At 38.0% G+C, this 23468-nt stretch overlaps 1 protein-coding gene across 4 annotated transcripts in view; it reads right to left on the bottom strand.

Annotated features, from left to right (window-relative positions):
- Nucleotides 1–23468, bottom strand: part of AFF4 (ALF transcription elongation factor 4) — an 87983-nt gene that overhangs the window by 16975 nt on the left and 47540 nt on the right. For all 4 annotated transcript variants that reach the window (XM_026507967.4, XM_026507968.4, XM_057307490.1 and 1 more), the window contains 8 exons: nucleotides 12531–12567; nucleotides 10713–10761; nucleotides 8733–8787; nucleotides 8049–8086; nucleotides 7479–7641; nucleotides 5887–6804; nucleotides 2648–2736; nucleotides 1840–2080 (listed from right to left, as the gene is read on the bottom strand). In XM_026507967.4, the coding sequence (XP_026363752.1) occupies nucleotides 1840–2080; nucleotides 2648–2736; nucleotides 5887–6804; nucleotides 7479–7641; nucleotides 8049–8086; nucleotides 8733–8787; nucleotides 10713–10761; nucleotides 12531–12567 (1590 nt within the window). The remainder of the gene's footprint in view (nucleotides 1–1839; nucleotides 2081–2647; nucleotides 2737–5886; nucleotides 6805–7478; nucleotides 7642–8048; nucleotides 8087–8732; nucleotides 8788–10712; nucleotides 10762–12530; nucleotides 12568–23468) is intronic.

Here is a 23468-nt window from a genome sequence, read left to right on the forward strand (position 1 = left end):
AAAGCATATTTTCCAACTAAATTATAGATTCTTCTTTAATAAACCCATATGTAATTGCCTAAATTGGAAATTGTCAAGACTAACATTAGCGATTTTGACAAATGTTGAAAGCCCCAAGATCTTGAAATCAAAGTGATCAGGGCCTATATTTTATAATCTGTCAATAACAGAGTACCAAATAACTACATTTGATCCAACAAATATTTCCTGATTACCCAGTAAGCTAAACAATGGAGAAAACACTGTAAACAAGATATAAATCCCTGCTTTCAAGGACCTGACAAACCAATAAAGAAACACAGTTTTACCTATGAGATCACAAACCAAATGAACAGGTGAGCTCACTTAAAGAATACATTTGAAAAGGGGGGGGGGGGCGCCTGGGTCACTCAGTTAGGCTTCTGACTCTTGATTTCGTCCTGGGTCATGATCTTGGAGTCGTGGGATCAAGCCCTGCATCGGGCTCTGTGCTCAGCGGGAAGTTTGCCTGAAATTCTCCCCCTGCCCCAACTCGGGCATACACACGCTCTCTCTGTGTCAAATAAATAAATAATTAAATAAAATCTTTAAATAAATAAATAAATAAATAAATAAATAAATAAATATTTGAGAGAGAGAGCGAGCGAGCATGCAAGCATGGGGAATGGCAGGCAGAGGGAGAGGGAAAGGGAGAAGCAGGCTCCCCGCTGAGCAGGGAGCCTGATATGGGGCTCGATCCCAGGACCCTGGGATCGTGACCTGAGCTGAAGACAGACGTTTAACCGACTGAGCCACCCAGACATCCCCAAATAAATAAATCTTTAAAAAAAAGAGAGAGAGAGAGAATAGCGAGAGGTTTCAAGAAATAAGCATTCAGGCCTCAAATCCTACAGGTGAAGTATGGAAAATGGAGAAAGAGCCAGTTAGCAGGTAGACACAGAACTGGGACGGTGAAGGAGGCCAAGAAGATACTCAGGTTCCTTAAGGACGCTAGGACTCTCTGAACTACTACGGAAGGGTGTCCACCTGGAGAAAAAGCCATCTGTATAACTCAATTTGAGCTGTTGTTCACAATTAAAATCACCTCAATTTTAAAGACTTAATTAAATTGCCACATTTAATAAGCATGAGTAACTACTTCTAATGGTCAATTTTTTCAACTCTCAAACTTTCGCTTACCCAGTCACAAACAGCAATCCAGTGAATTATATTCTTAAAAACCTAGGTATTTTCTTAATTTTATCAGAGTTTGCTCCCAATCAAAAGAGTTTAGAAAATAATGCAAATAACCTGGTAAATAAAGTGAGGGTGAAAGTCTAATAAAGTACAGCCTTGAAAAAGCTTCTATGCTCCGTGTCTCCATCCATGAACACGAAGAATATTCCCCTATGTTATGATCATGCTCAAAGAATAGTTTCGGTACTAGCCCAGGTAAACAATTTTCTCTTCTTCATGAAGCAAAGCCAAATTGGTTGCTTTATCACTTTATGTAATATACTTGCTTGTAAAATCTAATTCTAAAAAAATCCAAAGCCAATTTCAAACCACAGACAACTCAATCATAAGGACTGGAGCAATTTATAATTAGATCATAATTGACTACTTTCTTCCAAAACCAACTTTTTCAATTATAGGTTTCTGTCTTAATTAATACGCATGTGGCCAGGTGAGTACTGCTTTCATGGTCTCAGATCAACTGTATACGTTTATTATCAAGATTATGACATTTTGAGAGTAAAAATGCACAGGTCTATAAATTTAATGAGACATTTACAAGATCGTCAAAGCACAATGTCACCTTAGACAAGTCCTATGGCAATGAGACTGCTTTTCAAAAGGCTCAGACCCGCAATGCCTTACCTTGACCTCCTTAGAGCTACTGGAAGTCTTCCCTTCAGTCTTCTTCTGCTTTGATGTGGAGGAACTGTTTTTGCTGCTGCCACTATTCTCCTTGTTGCTATTATTACTTGACTTTAAAGACGACGACTGACTAATCGTCCTCTTCCGAGAGCCATGCTCTGTTTTTGGATCTTTTGAAGGAACAGGCCCCGCGGGAGAAGGCAACAAATCCTTTTCTTTTGCAGTACTTTGCTTAGATGACCTGCCAAATCAAACAAATGCCTTCATTTCTCTAACACAGTCATATGGGGTGATGGGTTTTTTTCTATTTCCCTCTGTTTTCAAGACAAATTTGTTTCTCCCTATTTGAGTATTAGGACACATGATTTATATAAAACAAAATAAGAGTGTACATTTCATGAGGACAGGCATCTTACCAGTTTTCCACCTCCTGGCTGTATGTATACACAGTGCCTAAATGTTGGCCTGCCACACAAGTATTCAATAAATACTGGTTACATAAATGAGAAGATGAATGATGAAGATATGAAGTTCCTAAGTTAGAAACTGGTCTTTGCCAGATATAGGTTAAGTTTATACTCAACCCCACTCCACCACAGAAAGAAGAAAGGAAGAAGAGGCTGAATCTCAAAAACTTGCCATTGCAATTAGCTAACAGCAAAAGCTCCCACTAGTTGGTATATGTACACGTATACATGGATATGACATATACTCACTGAAAGGAATATTCTAAGAGCACATTAGAAAGTACCCAATGGCAAATGACATACACATATTAGCACACATATAATATGTTTTGGGGACGTACTCTCTGTTGCTGGATGGCTTGTGACCTGCCAAATTCTTGTCCTCTGTTTTGGGTTTCTTGCTGTCATTGGCTCGGGTATCATCTTCGTTCTGGATGAAAAATAGAAAAAAGCAACTACTACATTTGATTTTTATTCATCTAATTTCAGTTTCCAGGAGGAGTCACCCTCAAATAGCAAGATAAATGTGAAGTGAAAGAATTCATTTAAACAATGTTCGGTGAACTTAATTTCAAGGCTGAGAAGAAGTCTCCTATTTTAGATAAACAGAGCCCAAACACTGAAACATATTTCCTACAGTCTTTTAGGTGACATCTTTTCACCCTAATGATTTGGCGGGGGTGTGTGTGTGTGAAATTATAATTAAGATATAATTCACATATGATAAAATCCACTATTTAAAAGTTCACAATTCAATGACTTTTAGTATATTCACAGAGGTATGTACAACCATTACCACAATTCTAGAACATTCTCATCATCTCAAAGACACCCTGGACCCTTCAGCAGGCATTCCCCTCATTGCCTCCACCCCAGACTCTAGTAATCACTAATCTATATATTTGGTCTTTATGGATCTGTCTCTTCTAGACATTCCTTTTTTTTTTTTTTTTTTTTTTTTTAGATTTTATTTCTTTATTTGACACAGAGAGACAGCCAGCTAGAAAGGGAACGCAAGCAGGGAGAGTGGGAGAGGAAGAAGCAGGCTCCTAGCGGAGGAGCCCAATGCAGGGCTCGATCCCAGGACCCTGGGATCACGCCCTGAGCCAAAGGCAGACACTCAACGACCGAGCCACCCGGGTGCCCCTCTTCTAGACATTCCATATAAATGAAATCACATTTGTGGCCTTTGGCGTCTGGTTCTCTTCACTTAGTATAATATTTTTCAGGTTGTATCGGGATTTCATTCGTGGTTATATAGCTGAATATATTCCATTGTGTGTCTATAATACATTTTATTTATCCATTCATCAGTTAATGACCATATGGGTTGTCTCCACTTTTTGGCTAATAATGCTGGTGTGAACATTTAAGTGTAAGTCTTTGTGTAGACATATTTTCATTTCTCTTGGGTATATACCTAAGTGGAATGGTGTGGAATTGCTGGGTCATACAGTAGCACTGTGTTTAACTTTCTGAAGAACTGTCATTACTGCATTCCAAAGAGGCTACATATCATTTAATATTCCCACTGGCACTGTATGAAAATTCTAACTCCTCCACAACTTCACCAATACTTGTTACTGTCCATATTTTTTCTCATAGCCAAGCTTAATGATTGTGAGAAACTCTTTTTGCTGCAACAAAAGCTGTGAGCCCGTCTACAGTTGCCAAAGCTACTTTCCTGACTGATTCCAAGTTTTCCCATTGCTTTAACTATCAGGGCCCAAGAATCCAAAACATTCTGCCATAACAAAAGAATCTGTTCCCTACACAAATGATTCCAAGTGGACACATAAAAAGATGAGACAAAAGAATCTACATCCTTCATTACCCTTGGCTGAGACTCCTCTCAGTACCATCTGCTTTATCTTCAAGAACTGTTCCTGACACTTAATTTTACCAAAGCCATGAATCTCAAAACTCATTACCAAGTTTCTGGACTTGATTCTGATTTTATAAAATCAAAATCTGACTTACACGCGTTGACATAAAAAACTTGGGAGGAATAAAACATGCCAATGAGGAGCAGGGGAGGGGTGTGGTGCACTTCTTTCAGAAGAAGGGGATTTTCTATAGTAAGTTATATATATTGTAGAATTTAAAAGAAAAGAGTGAAAGGGCAGTCTTGTATTTCTATGTTATATAACATCTCACAAAGAACACGCAGTACTTTTCAAGCACAAAAGGACCAATTCTTAATTCCGTAAGCACTTTAGTTTTCTGAAGAGCAGAGTCCGTCATATATAAGCTCTTACTTCATGGAATTCTATGAATTAAATCTCAAACAAAGACCAGCAATCTGAGGTTGTAACTCTATAGCGGCCAGCAGCCCTAAATTTACCATTCGAAAAAGCTTCCCTATACTACAATAATGGAAACTCATTAGCTATAGCACCGAAAGTAGTAAGCTTCAGTTTTCTATAAATTCAAAATTTTAAATAGCTTCTATTTTTGAAGAGTCAAAAAAAAAAAAAAAAAAGAGGGTACTATTCTAGTTTGTCCAAATACACATCATTGTCTGCACACTGTACTGTGGTCTCAAGAAAAAGAGGAAAGACCCCCAGCTCGCTTCATTTTAAGAAAATGCTTTATTCTTCCTATCCTTTGATGGGAGATTCTCAAGGTCAGGTGGGATTGGGGTTTTGCTCTCAGTCCACCTGGTACAACCATTCTGGTACCTATCTGTCCACCTGCTCACCTCTTTGGTCTTATACAATCATATTCACACATATGTATCGATAAGGAGAAATCATACTGTTCTTCAGTACAAATCATTAAAATTTACTTTCCCCTAAAAATTTCTCAATAGAGCTGAAAGATCAAGCTTTTTTCCCCAAAGAATCTCTGTCTATACACATAAGTTGTTCAGCTCTTTTCACTGTATGTCCTTATTCTCCAATCATAGACATTTGTGGGTTTTCACATCTCTTGGGTCTAAAAAAGGCTGACCTTCAATATATACCAAGCTTCACCTGTAAATACAAATTATCCCAGATGAATTTAAAGACAAGAGCTGGCCATGTGTGAGCAGATGTGTTTAGTTCTGAACTTGCAGACATGGGTGTTCGAAAAGGGAAAAAAGCTGGGGACAGACAGGTACAGAGGACTGGTGAAGTTCCTAAGGATGTGTCAAAACTGGTGAGTCAGTCTGGAAGCTGGAATTAGCAATTTAAAAAGTGTGACTTGGTCTGGGCATAAAAGAAGGGAGTATTAAAGACTGTGACGACCTGGAGAATACACAGCCCAACTAAAGACATTCAAAATCAAAATGTTTAAGAATGTCGTGAAGGCCAGTTTGCAGTCTCTGCTTCACTCTCACCTCCACCCTGGCCAGCACACAGGCTAAACAGAAGCGTTGGCTCATTTCTTACTGGATTAGAAACGAAAGGAGACAGGCAGAGACTCAGTGGTCCTCAAGAGACTGTTTGGTCTGTACCCTCCTCTGGGTCTTGGGTTCACCCTCTATTTTCTCTCATAGCTATGATTCAACCAGGTATTTTCTGGCTTACTGAGATTTCCACTGCATTTCAGATTCTGATGTTTAAAAGAAACAAAACAACAAGAACTCTTTACAAACCTTATGTTTCCTCTTGCCTTTGTTGGAAACTTTTTCTGAGGCTTGTTTCTGAGCCTCTCTTGTGTGCTTTTCTGGCACATTTTTCTTTTCCCCCTTGGGTGGCTCTGTTTCTTTGTAAGGCTTTCCTGGTATTCTGGTCAAGAGATTCAGGTCAATCTTCACAATAAGTGGATACCTGTCATCAGGCTCACTGAGGGGTGAAAGAAGTTCCTTCTCTTCCATAGGAGAGAACATTCGTTGCCGAAAAAAGCTATCTTCTTCCTCCACTGAGGAGGGTTTCACGGGAGTCCTGTTACTCTCAGGGTACTTGGGAGTTTGTGAGGAAGGAGGAAGGCTCTCGCTTTCATCCGAATCTGAGGATGAGGTATCTGTTTCTATGATTTCCCTTGATTTCTGGGAAGATTTACTTGTTGACTTGTATTTCTTTTTCTCTGCAGAAGGTCGAGGGGAAGATTTGGACTCCTTTTTAATATTGGGTTTCCTTGAGCCTTTGGTGGCTGCTTTGTGTCTGCTGGAGGGCATGCTGGTAGCCATGTCTACAGGGGTTTCGCTTTCTATCTTCAGGCCTCCCCGGGGCTCTTCAGCAGCTGCCTTCTCAGCCTTTTTGGGTTGTTTTTTGCCTACAGTTCTCCTCTGTGTTGTGCTGTCACTCTGTGCAGGGGACTTCTGCCTCCCTCGCCCACTTTCTGATCCCTTTTGTACAGTTTTGGAGTCACGTCCAGGAGTAGCAGAACTCGTTTCTTTAGGTCCGCCTGGATCAGTGTAGCTATTCCCGGTGCCCTGTTCTCGGCCTTCCTTTTTATAGCCTTGAGATGATGGGATGTTACTGTCCACAGAAGAAGCTGGTGACACTTTATGTGGGTTCACTTTATTCAACCAATTATCAAGTTGCCATTTGTTTGTTGGTGGTGGTTCAGGCTGAAAAACAGAGAAATAAATATTCTTTTGTCAACACTGAAGTTTTCTCCCTCCTTAACAATCTCAAGGAAGAGGAAAAAGCAAAACATCTAAGACCACAAAGGCATTTGTTGTTCACAGTTCTGTTTGAACAAAATAAAGCAAAGGGCTGAATATTGATTATCAGAGCTCTCATCACTTGAATGAGAAGATAAGCTTGAAGTTACATATGGCCTTTAAACATTCAAGATTCCTGTCAGGAACCCAACCTCAAAGGTAAAATTACAAATGACCATGGGGTATATTTAATTCCAAAAAGTAATCAAGTGATGCAGGTACTGATAGAGATTTTTAACCATATTTTATCAACCCACAATAAAATTATACAATATAAGACTCTTTTTATTCACAATAACTACATAACATGAATTACCATGCTGAGATATAACAAGAAAGCCCAAACTAAACCAATCCAATATTTCAGGGACCTGAAATATGACCTCAAGTAACTCCTAATCTAGACTGAATGTCTGTTCAAACAACAAGAAAACTGAAGTATCTAAGTTTCCTCCAAGATACACAGTTCAATTTCTTAACCTTCTTTCCCTTCACCATTTATATTTAAAACAGGTCTTAACTGGCCATCACCAGGGGCGATAAGAGGCCTATGGAAGGTACCCCTGGCTCCCTCTCACCTCAGGAGATGCACTCTGGGATGGCTCATTGGCCTCACTGTCACTGGAGCTACTTTCACTCTCTGAGTCAGATCCAGAGCTGCTTTCAGATCCACTGTGGCTGCTAGAATCATCCCTGGAGTTATCAGCTCCTTCACTATTATGGTGTGAAGGTTCAGAGTTACTAAAAAGAGAGAAAACATAAAAATGACCAAAAGTTTTTTTTTTTTTTTTACAGTGACAGCAGGAAAACACCCAGATCTGACAACAAACTTTATTTAAAATGTTTACTGTTTGTTATGCTGTTACAGTTCTATGAATCCAGAATGTCATTTATAAATGAAATACTTCCTTAAAAGTTTCTAATATGCTGCTCAGACATTAGCACTTACCTTTTAAAAACAGTTCTACGTATAATTTACATACCACAGAATTCACCCATGTTAAGTGATTAATTCAATGATTTTTAGTTAATTTACAAGGTTGTACAATCACCATTATAGTATTTATAAGGTCGATTATTATATTACTACAATGCTATCAGGTGAACCCCACCCCTCCAAATAAAACAAGAAATAAAAGGATGCATACCTTCCTGGTGTACTCCTTGGCATTGTCTTATCACAATCCTAAAAGTAAAACATGAGAGGAAATGTGAATGAATAAACAAGACTCTATCTGCTTAATGTGAACAATATTTGAATTTTTTTTTTTTTTAAAGATTTTATTTATTTATTCGACAGAGATAGAGACAGCCAGCGAGAGAGGGAACACAAGCAGGGGGAGTGGGAGAGGAAGAAGCAGGCTCATAGCGAGGAGCCTGATGTGGGGCTCGATCCCAGAACGCCAGGATCACGCCCTGAGCCGAAGGCAGACGCTTAACCGCTGTGCCACCCAGGCGCCCCTGAATTCTTAATAGAACATTACCAGCTCTAATGTATGCATCAATGTTTAACACTTAGGACACACCATTGTTACCTAAAGAATAACTAACTGCCAGTATAAGATGGAAAGCTCTGTTAAACGTTCTTCTTGTGAACAATCTCACGTGTCATGAGTATATTCTGATCCATGATAAGTTGTAAGGAAAAGCCAATTTTTAAAAAAAGGAGGTTTAAAGACACAGCAGAACATGACAACATTCCACTGTCAGAAAGTAGTAAGGAACTTATTTTAATAAATGAATCATATCTATCATTTAATTCTAATGCTTATAAAATACAATGCAAACCAATGCTGTATGATACTGGCAAATTCATAAAGCAGTAGACACACCTGCTCCCCATCGCTGTCTTCACTGCTGCTCAGTTTTAAGTCATCTTTTAACATACTAGAGGGAAAGGCAGAAAGAATTAGTATTTTTGTAACAGTGTATCATGGCACACCAGAATACTGTCTTATTCTGGTGTGCTTCACATGAGAATAAAAACTGAGAAAAGAGAAAGTGACTATTTCAAAAGTTCTCACTTTTCCATAAGTAAAACATGTAACCTTTCCTAATTAAATAAGCCACCTTCTACAAACTCTTTCACTGTCCCTCACGTTCCACCAAGAGATTCATACAACTTCGTAACTATGAAAACCAGAACTCAAAATCAAAGCACTAGTTCATAAATGCCTCGCTATGAAAGATGACTGCACTCTGGAGAAGTAACAATTTGGGGTTAAGAAGCTTAGCTATAAAACAGAAACGACCGTGTATGAATTAAAAACAAACTCCGGGTTCTAAATCTTTCTTGATCAAAGTTCAAATCAATTAAAAAAACACACAAATAAATACTGTAAACTAATAGTTTCTGAAATTCATTTTTCAAAGTAAGATTACAGATTTAAATTTTCCTTAAGGCCATAAAATCAACATGAAAATAAAGAATCTGAGTAATGACCCACAAAATATTCCGTGCCTTTTACAGGATAGCAAAACTTAACACAAACCTTAGGGAAAAACACTAGAAAAATGTTTAATTTCTCATTACTAGTAGTTCCATTACCTTTCTTCTTAAAATTTCATGACAGTCTCCAATCAGTGGAAAGGAAATCTTCTTTCACTCCAATTAACTACTAATACTCTCCCTTCAAAGCTTAACCTGAGTTTCTATATCTGACCCCAAATTCAGATTATCCCCTAAAAGATCACTTTGAAACAAAGTAACCAGATGATTACAGAATTATGAAAAGTGTTTTAAGGCTGGCCCAGTTAAGCAGGACAGAAAAAAAAGAGTTTTCTTTTGGACAAGGGCTTAGTGCATCTCTATGACTGATACCCTGTAAGGAAATGCACTTACTCTGAATTCTCTCAGCCCTTATGATTTAATAATGGCAGCTCAATGAACCTGTTCACACACGTGGATATGTCAAAGCTTTTACCAGACTGCTCAAGGTCCTGGCATGCTTTTGTTCCCTCAGCAACCAAAGTGATTCGCACATATATGGTAGGCTTTTACCAGTTCTTTGCATATGAATAAATATAATAAATATGAATATAATTTCCATTCTTTAGCAGTGAGGGGGATTTCTTGCATCCACATAAATTCATTCTCAGATCTTCCTTTTGTTCAGCGTAAGAGGCTAAGGTTATCAGTACAGATTACGGGTTAGAGCTTAGAAAGCTAGCACTGTGCCCACAGCTGCTTCAGAATTTTGTTTTAATCAGCGACTTCACTTGTGGTCTCAGGAATTCAAGAGTTCATTTCTCAGGCTGAAATTTATTATCATCCAATATATTAGCCTAATTACAGTTTTCATATATCTTCCTGATTCTACCTATAGGAGGAAAACTTAAAGACAGTACAAACTATGCTGACTTAATATTCTACATATAGCAGTTAAATGGAGGGCTTACTAAGAATCCTGTATTTTTTAGTCTTCTTTATTAAAAACAAACTATCAACCTACCCACAAACAGAAATACACATATCTCTAAGAGATGAGAAAAAATTGTAATCTCAGAGGAGGTGTAGGCAAACTATGGCCCACAAGTTAAATACAGACTAATACCTGTTTTGTAAAAAAGTTTTATTGGAACACAACCACACCCACGGTCTATATTTGCTTTCATACTACAATGGCAGAGCTGACTAGCTGGGACAAAAACCATCTAAGCCCCTAAAGACAAACATTTCACTATCTGGCCTTTACGTAAGTATGCCTACCCCTTCCTTAAAAGATTAAGCACACATATTTAAGTGTTGTGCTAATATGTACACACTACAGACTTTTAGCAAAACAGACAAACTTATTAAGCAATACACTTACGATTTAGACTGGTGTCCATTTGAAGTTTTAGAAGAAGGATTGTATCTTTCTAGAACAAAAAGAATGCAGAAATTAACAACTACAGTATGGCTATTTAGATTGTAAAATATGTATCGGTATACCCTCAAAGAAATGTAAGTCAACACAACGAGACAGAATTCGTCCTGCCATCAAATTGGCAACACTTTAATAAATATGAGACAGTGGTAGAAACAGACGCGCTCAGAAGCTGTCTGTAGGACTACAAACTCATACAATCTTTTTGGCAGGCAATCTGGTAATATTATCTTACTGATACTGGAAACACGCATATTCATGGACATGGCAATTATAATTAAAAAATTTACCTTACAGGTAAATCTGGAAAAATACATAAACACACACTCATACACAGATATTTATCGTAGTATGATTTGTAATAGCAAAAACTAAAAACAAATGTCTATCAAGAGGGGACTAGTTAAATAAATTATGATATGTTCATACAATGGAACACAATTTTCATGTTAAAATGAGCTAGAGTTTTTATACTGATACAGATATAGCTCTAAAATAAATTAAGTGAAAAACACAGGTAATAAAGATTAGGGGCAGCTTATGATCCCATTTGCCAATAGTCAGTTATGGGGAGAGGAGGACAGAACTAAAGATGAGACATTCTTAAAAGATTTTGAGGGAAAATGTAAACTTTCTGGCCTATAGTTATTTTCTTTTCTTTTTTTTTTTTTTTAAAAGATTTTATTTATTTATTTGACAGAGATAGAGAGAGCCAGTGAGAGAGGGAACACAAGCAGGGGGAGTGGGAGAGGAAGAAGCCGGCTCCTAGCGGAGGAGCCTGATGTGGGGCTCGATCCCAGAACGCCGGGATCACGCCCTGAGCCGAAGGCAGACGCTTAACCGCTGTGCCACCCAGGCGCCCCTATAGTTATTTTCTACATATCAACAATGGCGGGTCCCTTTTTCCTACAACTATTGCTTTAAGGCAGAACCAGTGTAAATATACTTATTAAAGAAGTTACTGCTGTTGGCAAAAAAGACCATTTATTTTGTTATAGAGCTATATGGGGAAGCCTAGACATTTCCAAGGTTCCTGATCTTACCACTATCAATTCACACAGCCATCATCTCCTGGGACCACACTTAAATTCCCTAAGGCCAGGGCGCCTGGGTGGCTCAGTCGGTTAGGTGTCTGCCTTCGCCTCAGGTCATGATCCCAGGGTCCTGGGATGGAGCCTGCTTCTCCCTCTCCCTCTGCCCGCTGCTCCCCCTGCTTGTGCTCTCTCTGTCAAATAAATAAAATCTTAAAAAAAAAAAAATTCCCTAAGACTACTGTTCCCTCAAGTTCTTCTCAGAAACCAAAAGACAGGAGGTTGAAGGGGGTTCTGCAACAGCAGACTTTCTTCCCAGACCTAAAGCCCGGGTAAGAATAAATAAATACAGACAGAGGAAGAGAAGAGCAATGGTAAGCTACAACCCCTTCTTGCTTATAATTTAACTCTCACAGAACCAACTATCTTCATGAAGGAGATAAGACAAAAGAATGGCTCTTGGGTTTATGAGGTGCCCATCAAACTGAATTCATGAACTTTGAACTATTACTTCAAATATTTAATAAAAATAGTTTTGATTGCCATCGATCTATAATTCTTCATTTTTAAGTATACCAAGATTTGGCTTAACTCACTACTAATCATCAGATAATAAAAACTGGGATAAGGCATGTGAAGGAATTGTAAAAATAATATACGATGTGACCATGAGAAATGAATACTCAATAAAAAGCTTAATTTGAAAAACAAGAGGAAAAGAAATACTCACTTTGTTCTCCGGGACCAAAACTGGACTGCTGAGATTCCTGAAAAAAGGAACATAAAATTATATAGTGGCATTAAGAGAAAGGATCGTAGTGACAAATGCTTCAAATTAAACTATTCAATTCCAAGTAATTCAATGAAAGATCCTGTTGAGTTCCTAAAAATGCATAAAAGAAAAAACACTGAAAGAATTTAATGATCACATATGACAGTCCTCAGCAATCAGGTGGTCAATAATGAACTTTCCCAAAGCTCACTACAAAAAGCATCAAGCTACCTAATAGTTCCTCTTTATTACTCATTTCTTTTCAGCAGCATCCATGGTACTCATATCCTAATTTAGAGGCCTGGGAAAGCAAATGATTTCAATTTAAGATTCTTGGTCTTAAGAAAATGTTTAACTAAAAAACAAATGTAATAATAATAATACAAGGGGCGCCTGGGTGACTCAGCTGGTCAAGTGTCTGATTCTTCATTTTGGCTCAGGTCATGACCTCAGGGTTGCGAGACTGAGCCCTGTGTTGGCTCCTCACTGGATGTGGAGCTTGTTTAAGCTTCTCCCTCTCCTTGGGGCCCCCCTGCCCCCAGCTCGCAGGCCTGCGCTCTCTAAATAAATAAATAAATAACCCTAAAAACCTACATTAGAGTGAAAGTAACTGTACAACCTACATAGACTCAAAAGATACCAATTTATGAACTAAAAACCTCATGTCATATTCGCACATCATTTTAATACCTTCCTTTTCCCACTCCCAATATCTTACAATGAGCAGCTTGAGGAAAAGATTGTCATATACTCTTTGTAAGCTGCATACCAGTACAGTGTCTGGCACTTGGGAAGCACCAGTAAAAAAGGAAGCCAAAATGTCACTTGTCAGTGAAAGAAACATGGCTTTCCAAACTCAACTTTCATGATCACATCACCTGTTTCACATGTGCAAATTGTGCATTTTTCTAAGGTTAAGTCTGTAGCCCAATGTAGTATTAAAATTATGCAAACATCCCTAAAAGCCTACATAAAAATAAGCACAATCTTACTTTAATGACAGAACCATCTGTGAAAGAGAAATCCACATAGTATGAATTTTTTTAAAAATATAGTTTTACTGTTTAAAAAAAAAAACTGTAAACCTACATCTGTGGTCAACCGATTTCAACAAGTGTGCCAAGCACATCCAACAGGGAAAGAATAGTATTCTTAACGAATGGTGTTGGGACAACTGAACAGCCATATGCAAAAGAATGGAGTTGGATGTTTACCTCAGACGGCATTAAAAACATAACTCAAAATGGATCAAAGACCTAAATGTAGAGGGGGGCACCTGGGTGGCTCAGTCATTAACTGTCTGCCTTCAGCTCAGGGCGTGATCCCGGCGTTATGGGATCGAGCCCCACATGAGGCTCCTCCATTGGGAGCCTGCTTCTTCCTCTCCCACTCCCCCTGCTTGTGTTCCTTCTCTCGTGGTGTCTTTCTCTATCAAATAAATAAAATCTTAAAAAGAAAAAAAAAGACCTAAATGTAAGAGCTAAAACTCCAAACTCTTAGAAGAATACTTACGAGTCAAACTTAATGACCTTGGATTTGGCAAAGAACTCTTACATATGACACCAAAAGCATATAAGACACACAAAAAAACAAATAGATAAAATGGACTTCAGCAAAATCAAGAACTTCTGTGCTTCAAAAGACACCATCAAGAAAGTGAAAAGACAACCCAAAGAATGGGAGAAAATATCTGCAAATCATGTATCTGATAAGAGACTATCTACAATACATAAAGAGCTCTTACAACTCAATGATAAAAAGACAACCCAATGAAAAAATGAGCAAAGGATCTGAATAGACAGTTCTACAAGGAAGATATACAAATGGTCAATAAGCACATGAAAAGATGTTGTTTGACATCATTTGTCATGGGGAAAATGCAAATCGAACCCACAACGAGACACCACTTCACACCTACTAGGATGACTAGGATAAAAAACACAGACAACAGCAAGTTATGCAGAGAAAAATGAAAGCCTAATGGGAATGTAAAGTGGTGCAACTAGCTTTGGAAAACATTTTGGAAGTTCCTCAAATCGTTAAATATATAGTTGTATGACCTTGCAATTCTATTCCTAGGTATACAACCAAGTGAAATGAAAACATTATGTCCACACAAAAAAACCTGTACACAAATGTTTTTAACAGTATTATTTCACAAGAGCCCAAAGCTCAAAACAACCTGAATGTCCATCAGCTGATGAATGTATAAACGAAATGTGATATATATCCATTCAATGGAATATTATTTGGCCACAGAAAGAAATGAAGTACTGATACATGCTACAACTTGGAATAACCGTGAAAACATTATGCTAACTGAAAGAATCCAGTTGCAAAAGACCACATATGGTAAAGGTTCAATTTACATAAAATGTCCAGAAAAGGAAATCTACAGAGACAAAGAAAAGATGAGTGGTTTCATAGAGCTGGAGGGAGACAGAATGAAAGTGGGTAATAGATGAAGAAGCGGGAGTTTCTCTGCGAGGCGATGAAAATGCTCTAAAATTCACTGTTGTGATGGTTGCACATGTCTATCCATATACTCAAAACCATGTAACTGTACACTTCAAATGGGTGGAAGCATGGTATATGGACTGTATTTCAATAAAGCTATTACAAAAACTATAAATAGAGCAGTGGCCAAGGTCATGCCTGTGAATTGTGTTAAAGATGCAAATAATCCTCCACCCCCTTTTATTACCAATTATCTTATACTCATTTACCTTGTAAATGCCTAAAAGTCAGTAGCCCGAACTTTTACGTCATCTCTCCTTGTCCTCACACCTCTGACAATAGTCAGTCTGCTGGTCTCCAAAATATCTACTAAATGCAACAACATCTCCTCTCCATCTACACTGCAAAGACTTCAGGTCCTCACATTTTTTAACCTACGAAGGACATCTAATGGATCTTTCTGGCTCTAATCTTTTTCCTTCACTCAACTATAGTCTCTAGTTAATCTTCCTAAAGCCCAAATCCTAGTGTGAGTCATCACTACTCTTTTTTATAGAACCTTCAATGGCTCTTTGTTTTTCCTAGGAATGAAACCCAAACTCTTTGACATGATATCCATTCATATATCTAAGTACGGAAAAACAGAATGCTAAGTAAAAACAGACAAGGACCTTATAATCACGGAACTGAACACTCATCTGTATAATGTGAATGACCATCTCTGCAACTATTCATGCACATAAAGGTAAAATGGTCACTGTGGTAAGTACAATGGAAGGCAAATACGTACACAATATTATATAAGAGCTTACAATTGTGTGTGCGTGAGCATGAGTGAATGTGTGAGTGAGCGAGTGAGAGTAAAGGGTGGGGGGAGGGAGAGAGGCAGACAGACAGACCTAGCCAGGAAGATGAGTAAAGACTTCCCTGAGCAAGTACTGTTCAGGTGAAGACCTGAAGTCAGGTAGGAAGTAAACTGGAAAAGACAAGTGTTCAGGGTACAGAGAACAGCATGTGTAAAGTCAAAAAAAGACAGGAGCACGGCTGGTATAAAGGACTTAAAGGCAGTCCTTGAGAGGAAAAGGTGCAGAAGAAAGGGTGGTGAGAAACGAGACTCAAGACCTGAAAGGCTAGATCATAAAGCATTACATTAAAGAACATTTAATATATATACAACCATATCTGTTGTAAATTTTGATTTGAGAGAGGGACAGAGAGGAAGGTGGGTTGGGGGAGGGAGGTATAACTCATTTTTACAGGAGATAACTTAGGTCATGAAACAACCAGTGAAGTTCTAAGTGAATGTAAAAGATCTAAACTTCTGGGGCGTCTGGGTGGCTCAGTCAGTTGAGCGTCTGACTTTGTTTCAGTTCAGGTCAGGATCTCAGAGTCCTGGGATGGAGCCCTGCTTTATCTTTCTTTGAGTGATGCACAAAGAAGTAGTTCTTCAAGTGCTTTATAACTGGAAAAGAATCTAACAGAAATCATAAATTGAGGGGTGCCTGGGTGGCTCAGTAGGTTAAGCCTCTGCCTTTGGTTCAGGTCATGATCTCAGGATCCTATCGAGTCCCACTTTGGGCTCCATGCTCTCAGTGCGGAGTCTGCTTGGAATTCTCTCTCCCCACCCTCTGCTCCTCCTACCATGCACCCCTGCTCTCTAAAACAAATAAATAAATGTTTTTTTAAAAATCATAAATTGAGGGGCGCCTGGGTGGCGCAGTCGTTGAGCATCTGCCTTCGGCTCAGGGCATGATCCTGGCTTTCCGGGATCGAGCCCCACATCAGGCTCCTCCACTAGGAGCCTGCTTCTTCCTCTCCCACTCCCCCTGCTTGTGTTCCCACTCTCGCTGGCTGTCTCTAATAAATAAATAAATAAACAAATAAATAAATAAATCTTTAAAAAAAAATCATAAATTGAGATTACTAGAAGCACCTGTACTTTCACCCACCTCATTATAGGTAACTTTCTACAATGAATGATTTATTCTAGTATTTGTTTCTCGAATCTTCAGCTATGTTTTCTAAGCCTGTCTCAAAAGCATTTCCTGACAAAGAAATGCATTTTAGTATATTCTCTCTTTACTGGATTTTACCCATTTTTCAGTAGAGCAGAAAGATCACGTTTTTGGACAAAGGTAGAGAACACTGGGAGAAATCTCAAAACACGTTTTTAATAAAATTTACTAAACTTTTATGTTTAAGGACTGCATTATCACACGACTCAAAATTCCAGAGTATGAATCATGACGCTGTCATAGTTTCATTAGTTAGTATCTCAAGATACATTATACACTAAAAGCAAGATTAATGACATAAATGCATACTCAAACTACTGTTGATAATCTGGATGTTTTCTTCTTTTTTTGGCTTAGGGCATCCTTGTTTCTACTTTGTACAGTGACAGATAAAAAGTTCATAGTAGGAGAAGAAAAATCTCAGCTCTGTCATTTTCTTGTTTGCTGAGAAATGCATTTTAGTGTTATTTTCACTCAGCAGTTTCATTGCAGGTATATCTTTAAAGCCGCTTGTCCACTGGTGAAGATAAGCTGAATTAAAACCAGTTAATACAATCTGTAAATCATCTTAACTGAGCCAGTTTAAAACTGTAATATTACTGCTAGAGCCAGTAAGAACAAATGAACGAGAGCAATTCTACCAACTTTTCCATAGGAAAAGACCCCCTATCTTGGAATACCTCAGAAATAAAATGTGACCATCTGCCATTCAGATCAAGAGAAGCAATCACTGCTTTGATTTTGTTTTCTTAGACTTAAAATTAGAGAATTTTTTGAACTAAAAAATAAGAATAAAGTTTGCATCCCGTTCTCCCCCACCCTGCCCCCAATACACACAGCAGTGGAGTATCTATATATATGCGTTCCATTTTGGAGACCACTGACTTACTATCGTGGTAAGAATAAAGATGGAAAAAAAGGAACGGAATTAAAACACATTAAAGGAAGTAAAATCATTAGGACTTGGTGACAGTTTATTGGGTATGACAGAGAGGGAAGTGCCAAAGATAATTCCAAAAAGGTTTCTCTAAAAGCTTCACTAAGACAGGAAACAGAAAAGAGGATCATGTTTGTTTTCTCTTGCTTTTTGGTTGGGAACTAGCAGTGAGAATCCCAAGTTCTCCGTGGAAGATGTCTCAAAGGCACTTAAAACTCAACATCTAAGAAGTGTCAACTATGCAGCTGGATGTATGTATCCGGAATTAAGATAAAAATTTGTAGAACACCTACGTAAAGAGGAATAGGATATAAAGAGAAGAGAATTCTAGGTCTAAGCATGGTGTGTATAACTATGCATCCATGTAAACACTAATACGTAATTTTTTCCATTCTTTTGTATTACTTTATTTCCACAACCAAATGTTGGGCAGACTGAGGCAAAACACGTTTCTTCATCTGTATTCCTTTACAGCACCGAGCACGATGCCTGGAAAACTTACATTTACTTGTAGAGGCAAAGACGGAGGAGAAAAAGGAAAAGTCAGAGAAGCAACGTAACTCTAGATGAGTAACATATAGTGGGAAACAAGGAAGAAATAAGTAAAAACAATATTTAATGCTCATGAGAAGCCACATGTAACTGGATTTACAAAATGGGCCACTAGTGGTCATAATGAAAATGGTTTTGGTGAGGTCTCACGTACAAAAGCGAGATCAATCAAGACTAGACTGAGGAGTGCCTGAGGAAAGAAGAGCAGACATCAAATACAAACCACTGTTGCAGGAAGTTTAACTCCAAGGAGGAGGAGTGGCTGGAGAATCACACGGAACAGAGGGATGTATTTGTTTTGTTGTATGTATGTACGTATGTATTGTGTTGTTTTTAAATGGGACAGATCAAGGATGCTTAAGTGAATGACATGGATTCACTAAACCAGCTCTCCAAACATACTCCTAAACTCAACTTTTCATCCACCATGAGCCACATGTGAACTGCTCTTTCAGACCTGCTAATGAGAGTGAAATCCTTCCTACTGTGCTCCGTATTACCTTCCCATGTGCTTCTGGCACTCCTACACTTCTCCTTCCTAAGCCCAGTTACTGTCATCATCTTTAGGATGTCATCTCCAAATTCCCTAAGTATCAAAATTTTCTCCCTTCTCTGTCTTCAGTGGACCTAGTTCATATGGTTAGCACACACAGAGAATAAATACCTATTAAAGCTTCGTATAAAGCTTTAAACTATATTACACACGAAGGTGCATTCACTGAAAAGTCAGAGAATGAGATGAGCTATAAAAAACCAAAACCCAACTTGTCAGCAACCCAACTGAAGCAATGATCACTAAGTAGGTAACTGAAGTGTTTCAGAAAAACCAAAAAATCTAAGCACGTTACCTGAGTATTTATATCCAAATTCAGGAAACAAACATTTACTGAACAGCCATAGGTGCCAGGAACTATTCTAGGCTTTGGCACATACTACTCTAATTGCTTTTTTAAATACCAATCTTAGAATAGGGAAATATCCAAATGACTGAATGCTATACATCTGAAGCACCTAGAACACTGCCAGGAGTTGTTTCAAACATACGATGTATATGTGCGAGGGCAGTCAAAAGCTTCAGCGCACTGCAAACTATCACTGAAAAATCTACTAACCTACTTCCAACTATACCCACCTCATCTGCTTTCCCTCCTATGACAAAGAATGAGCTAACTGTGCTTTAAAGTTAATATCCTGTACTTGAAGCACAGAATCTCAACCTCTCTTGTGGAGATTTTCTAAGGTTACCCTCTGTCTTTCCCATGTAGCATATGCTTTTCCTTCTTACTAAAACATTATGATCAGCATATACATATTTACTTATTTTACATATATATGAATCACATATATATTATTTTATCATATCTACATATGATAAAATATTCTTATAAAAATACTCACCTGACAACATCACTATACCCTTCTTGGCACCACCCCATTTCTCTGCTCCCTTTCACAGGCAAAACCTCAAAAGAAAATCTTCTTTTACAAGCTCACCATCTCCAGTATCTTTTGTGCCTCTGTAATCACTCTTTTGCCCTCAGCTTTCTAACGAAAGTGTATTGTCAATAAAGAATACATTGTTAAATATGATACCTGGAACATACTAAGAACATAATAAGTAAATGTTCTCACAAATAACCATCAAATTTATACAGATGAAAGCCATAATGACTGAGATCAAGAATATGCTAAATGAGATTAACAGCATATTAGACACTGCAGAATCAAAGACTACTGAAACAGAAGATAGAACTATAGAAACTACCCCTAGGTGAAATAACAAAAAAGACTGAAAAAAATGAATAGTGCATTACTGAGTTACAGAACAATTTCAAGAGGCTTAATATACATGTAATTGGAGCCCTTCAAGTAAAGGAGAAATGGGGAAGAGGGAGTACAGAAAACTATCTTGAGAAAACAATAGCAAACTTTTTTCTAAATGTCATTAACTATAAACCCAAAGTTCCAAGAAGCAAAAAATAACCCCAAGCACAAAAAAGGTGAAAGAACCACACCAAGACATACCAAAACTGAACAGCTTAAAATCAGTGATGGAGACAAAAGGAATCCTAAAGGAAGCCAGAAAGAAGAGAGACATTATATATATATAGAAGAAAAAAATGACAATAAATTATACACCGGACACAATGCAAGCCAGAAGACAGTGGGTAACATCTCTAGCCTAGAATTCTATTTCCAGCAAAAATACCTTAAGAAAAAAGGTAAAATAAAAATTTCAGACATACAAAAGTGGGAACCATTCATCACAAGCAGACAAGCATTAAATGAAATCTTAAAAGGAAGTCCTCCAGGTAGAAGGAAAATGATACCAATCAGAAATCTGGACGAATACAAAGGAATAAAGAACAAAAGAAATGGTAACTATACAAAGACAAAAATCCTTTGCCCCTATTATTTAAATCACTTCAAAAGATAAGAGACTGTCTAAATGAAAAATAATAAAAATATTGTGGGGTTTATAACTTAAATGTAAGTAAAATGTATGCAACAATAGAACAGATACTGGGAAGGGAGAAACAGCATAATGATGAAAGGTTCTTATATAACATAAAAGAATGGTATAATTACTCAAAGATAGACTTTGACAAAGACATATTCTACAAACCCTGGAGCAAACATAAAATAAAACAGTTAAAGTTAATAAGCCAAAACTACAATGCAAACACAAAAAATACTCAATCCAAAAGAAGGCTAAAAAGGGGGAGGGCAGATGGGACAAGTAATTATCAAAAGGCAAGATGGTAAATTTAAACCCAGGCATATCAATAACCACATTAACTATAAATGGTCTAAGTACACCCCCAAAATGAATAAATACCCCCATTAAAGAGCAGAGTATCAGACTGGATTTTTTTAAAAAAGGCAATACAAAATTGTATGCTAATTAAAACAAAGGCATTTTAAATAAATGAACACAGATAAGTTAAAATAAGATAAGAATGGAAAAAGGAATACAATATGTACACTAATCAAAAGAAAGCTAGGCTGGTTATATTAAATCAGACAAAGTAAATTTAAAATAAATTTTATAGCAAACATTATCATCAGGATTAAAAGGGGTCATTTCGTAACAATAAAGGTATCAATTCATCTAGAACTTTTTTTTTAAAAGATTTTATTTATTTATTTGACAGAGAGAGAGAGAGAGAGAGAGCTCACAAGCAGGCAGAGTAGCAAGCAGAGGGAGAGGGAGAAGCAGGCTCCCCACTGAGCAACGAGCCTGATGCGGGCTTGATCCCAGAACCCTGGGATCATGACCTGAGCCGAAGGCAGTCACTTAACCAACTGAGCCACCCAGGCACCCCCAATTCATCTAGAATAGCAATCCCAAATGTTTATGCACCTAAAACACAAACTCTTAAAAGTACGAAGAAATGAAAAATGACAAATTCAAAATCATATATTCAAAATAACTGAGAGATTAACTATAACTCTGAATAACTGATACAACAAGTAGAATTAAAATGAGTAAGAACATAGAAAACTTGACTAAAGCTATAAATCACCCACTTTGATCTAATCAACATTTACAAAACACTCCACTTAACAACAGCAAAATACGTATTCAAGTGTACACAAAACATTTACCAAAAGAAACAATATTCTGGGCCATGAAATAAGTTGTAATAAATGTAAAAGAATTCAAGTCACCCAAAGTACATTCTCTGACCACATCAGAATTAAGCCACAAGTTAAGAGAAAATATATAAGGTAACAGAAAATAGGTGGAAAACCTCCGAATATCCTGAAAAGTAAATGACACTTCAAAATAATCTGCAGAAAAAATAAGAAATCAAAAAAGAGATCAGAAGATATTTTGAACTGAATAAAAATGAACATACAACACAGTTCAGAATTTGTGGGATGAAAATAAAACATTACTTAGAGGAAAATTTATAGCACCAACAGCCTGTATGAGAAAGTAAGAAAGATCTCAAATCAATGACCTTACCTTACTCTTCAAGAATTTTTTTAAGGGCGCCTGGGTGGCTCAATTGGTTAAGCATCTGCCTTCAGCTCAGGTCATGATCCTAGAGTCCTGGGATCAAGGCCCACATTGGGCTCTCTGCTCAGTGAGGAGTCTGCTTCTTCTCCACCCCTCCCCTCTGCTCCCCTCCACTCGTGCTCTCTTTCTGGCTCTCTCTCTCAAATAAAATCTTTTTTAAAAATGCAATTTTTAGGGGCGCCTGGGTGGCGCAGCGGTTGGGCGCCTGCCTTCGGCTCAGGGCGTGATCCCGGCGTTGTGGGATCGGGCCCCACATCAGGCTCTTCGGCTATGGGCCTGCTTCTTCCTCTCCCGCTCCCCCTGCTTGTGTTCCCTCTCTCGCTGGCTGTCTCTATCTCTGTCGGATAAATAAATAAAATCTTTAAAAAATAAATAAATAAATAAATAAATAAAAATGCAATTTTTAAAGAAAGAAGTGTAAATTAAACAAAATAATAGAATTTAAAAAAGAATTTTTTTCAAAAGAAGTATAAATTAAACCAAATGAAAGCAGAATAAGAAAGTAATAAAGAAGACAATGGAAATCAATGTAACAATACCCAAAACAATGAAGGCGAAAAAGCAGTTTTTTAGAAGATCAATGAAACTGAAAAACCTCAAGGAGCGCCTGGGTGGTTTAGTTAGTTGAGCGTCCGACTCCTGATTTTGGCTCAGGTCATGGGATCGATCCCCGAGTCAGGCTCTGTGCTCAGCGGGGGAGTCTGCTTGAGATTGTCTCCCTCTCCCTCTGCCCCTTCCCCACTCACTCACATATACGATCAACTGCAATTGCTAAGGCAATTCCTTGCAGAGACAAGCTTTTTTTTTTTTAAAGAGGTGGGGGGGGCAAAGGGAGAGAGAGAGAGGATCTCAAGCAGGCTCCACACCCAGGATGGAGCCCCGCAGTGGAGGGTGGGGGTGGTGGTGGT

Source organism: Ursus arctos, unplaced genomic scaffold (genome assembly GCF_023065955.2).
Source record: "Ursus arctos isolate Adak ecotype North America unplaced genomic scaffold, UrsArc2.0 scaffold_5, whole genome shotgun sequence".
In the NCBI taxonomy this organism is placed as follows: domain Eukaryota; kingdom Metazoa; phylum Chordata; class Mammalia; order Carnivora; family Ursidae; genus Ursus; species Ursus arctos.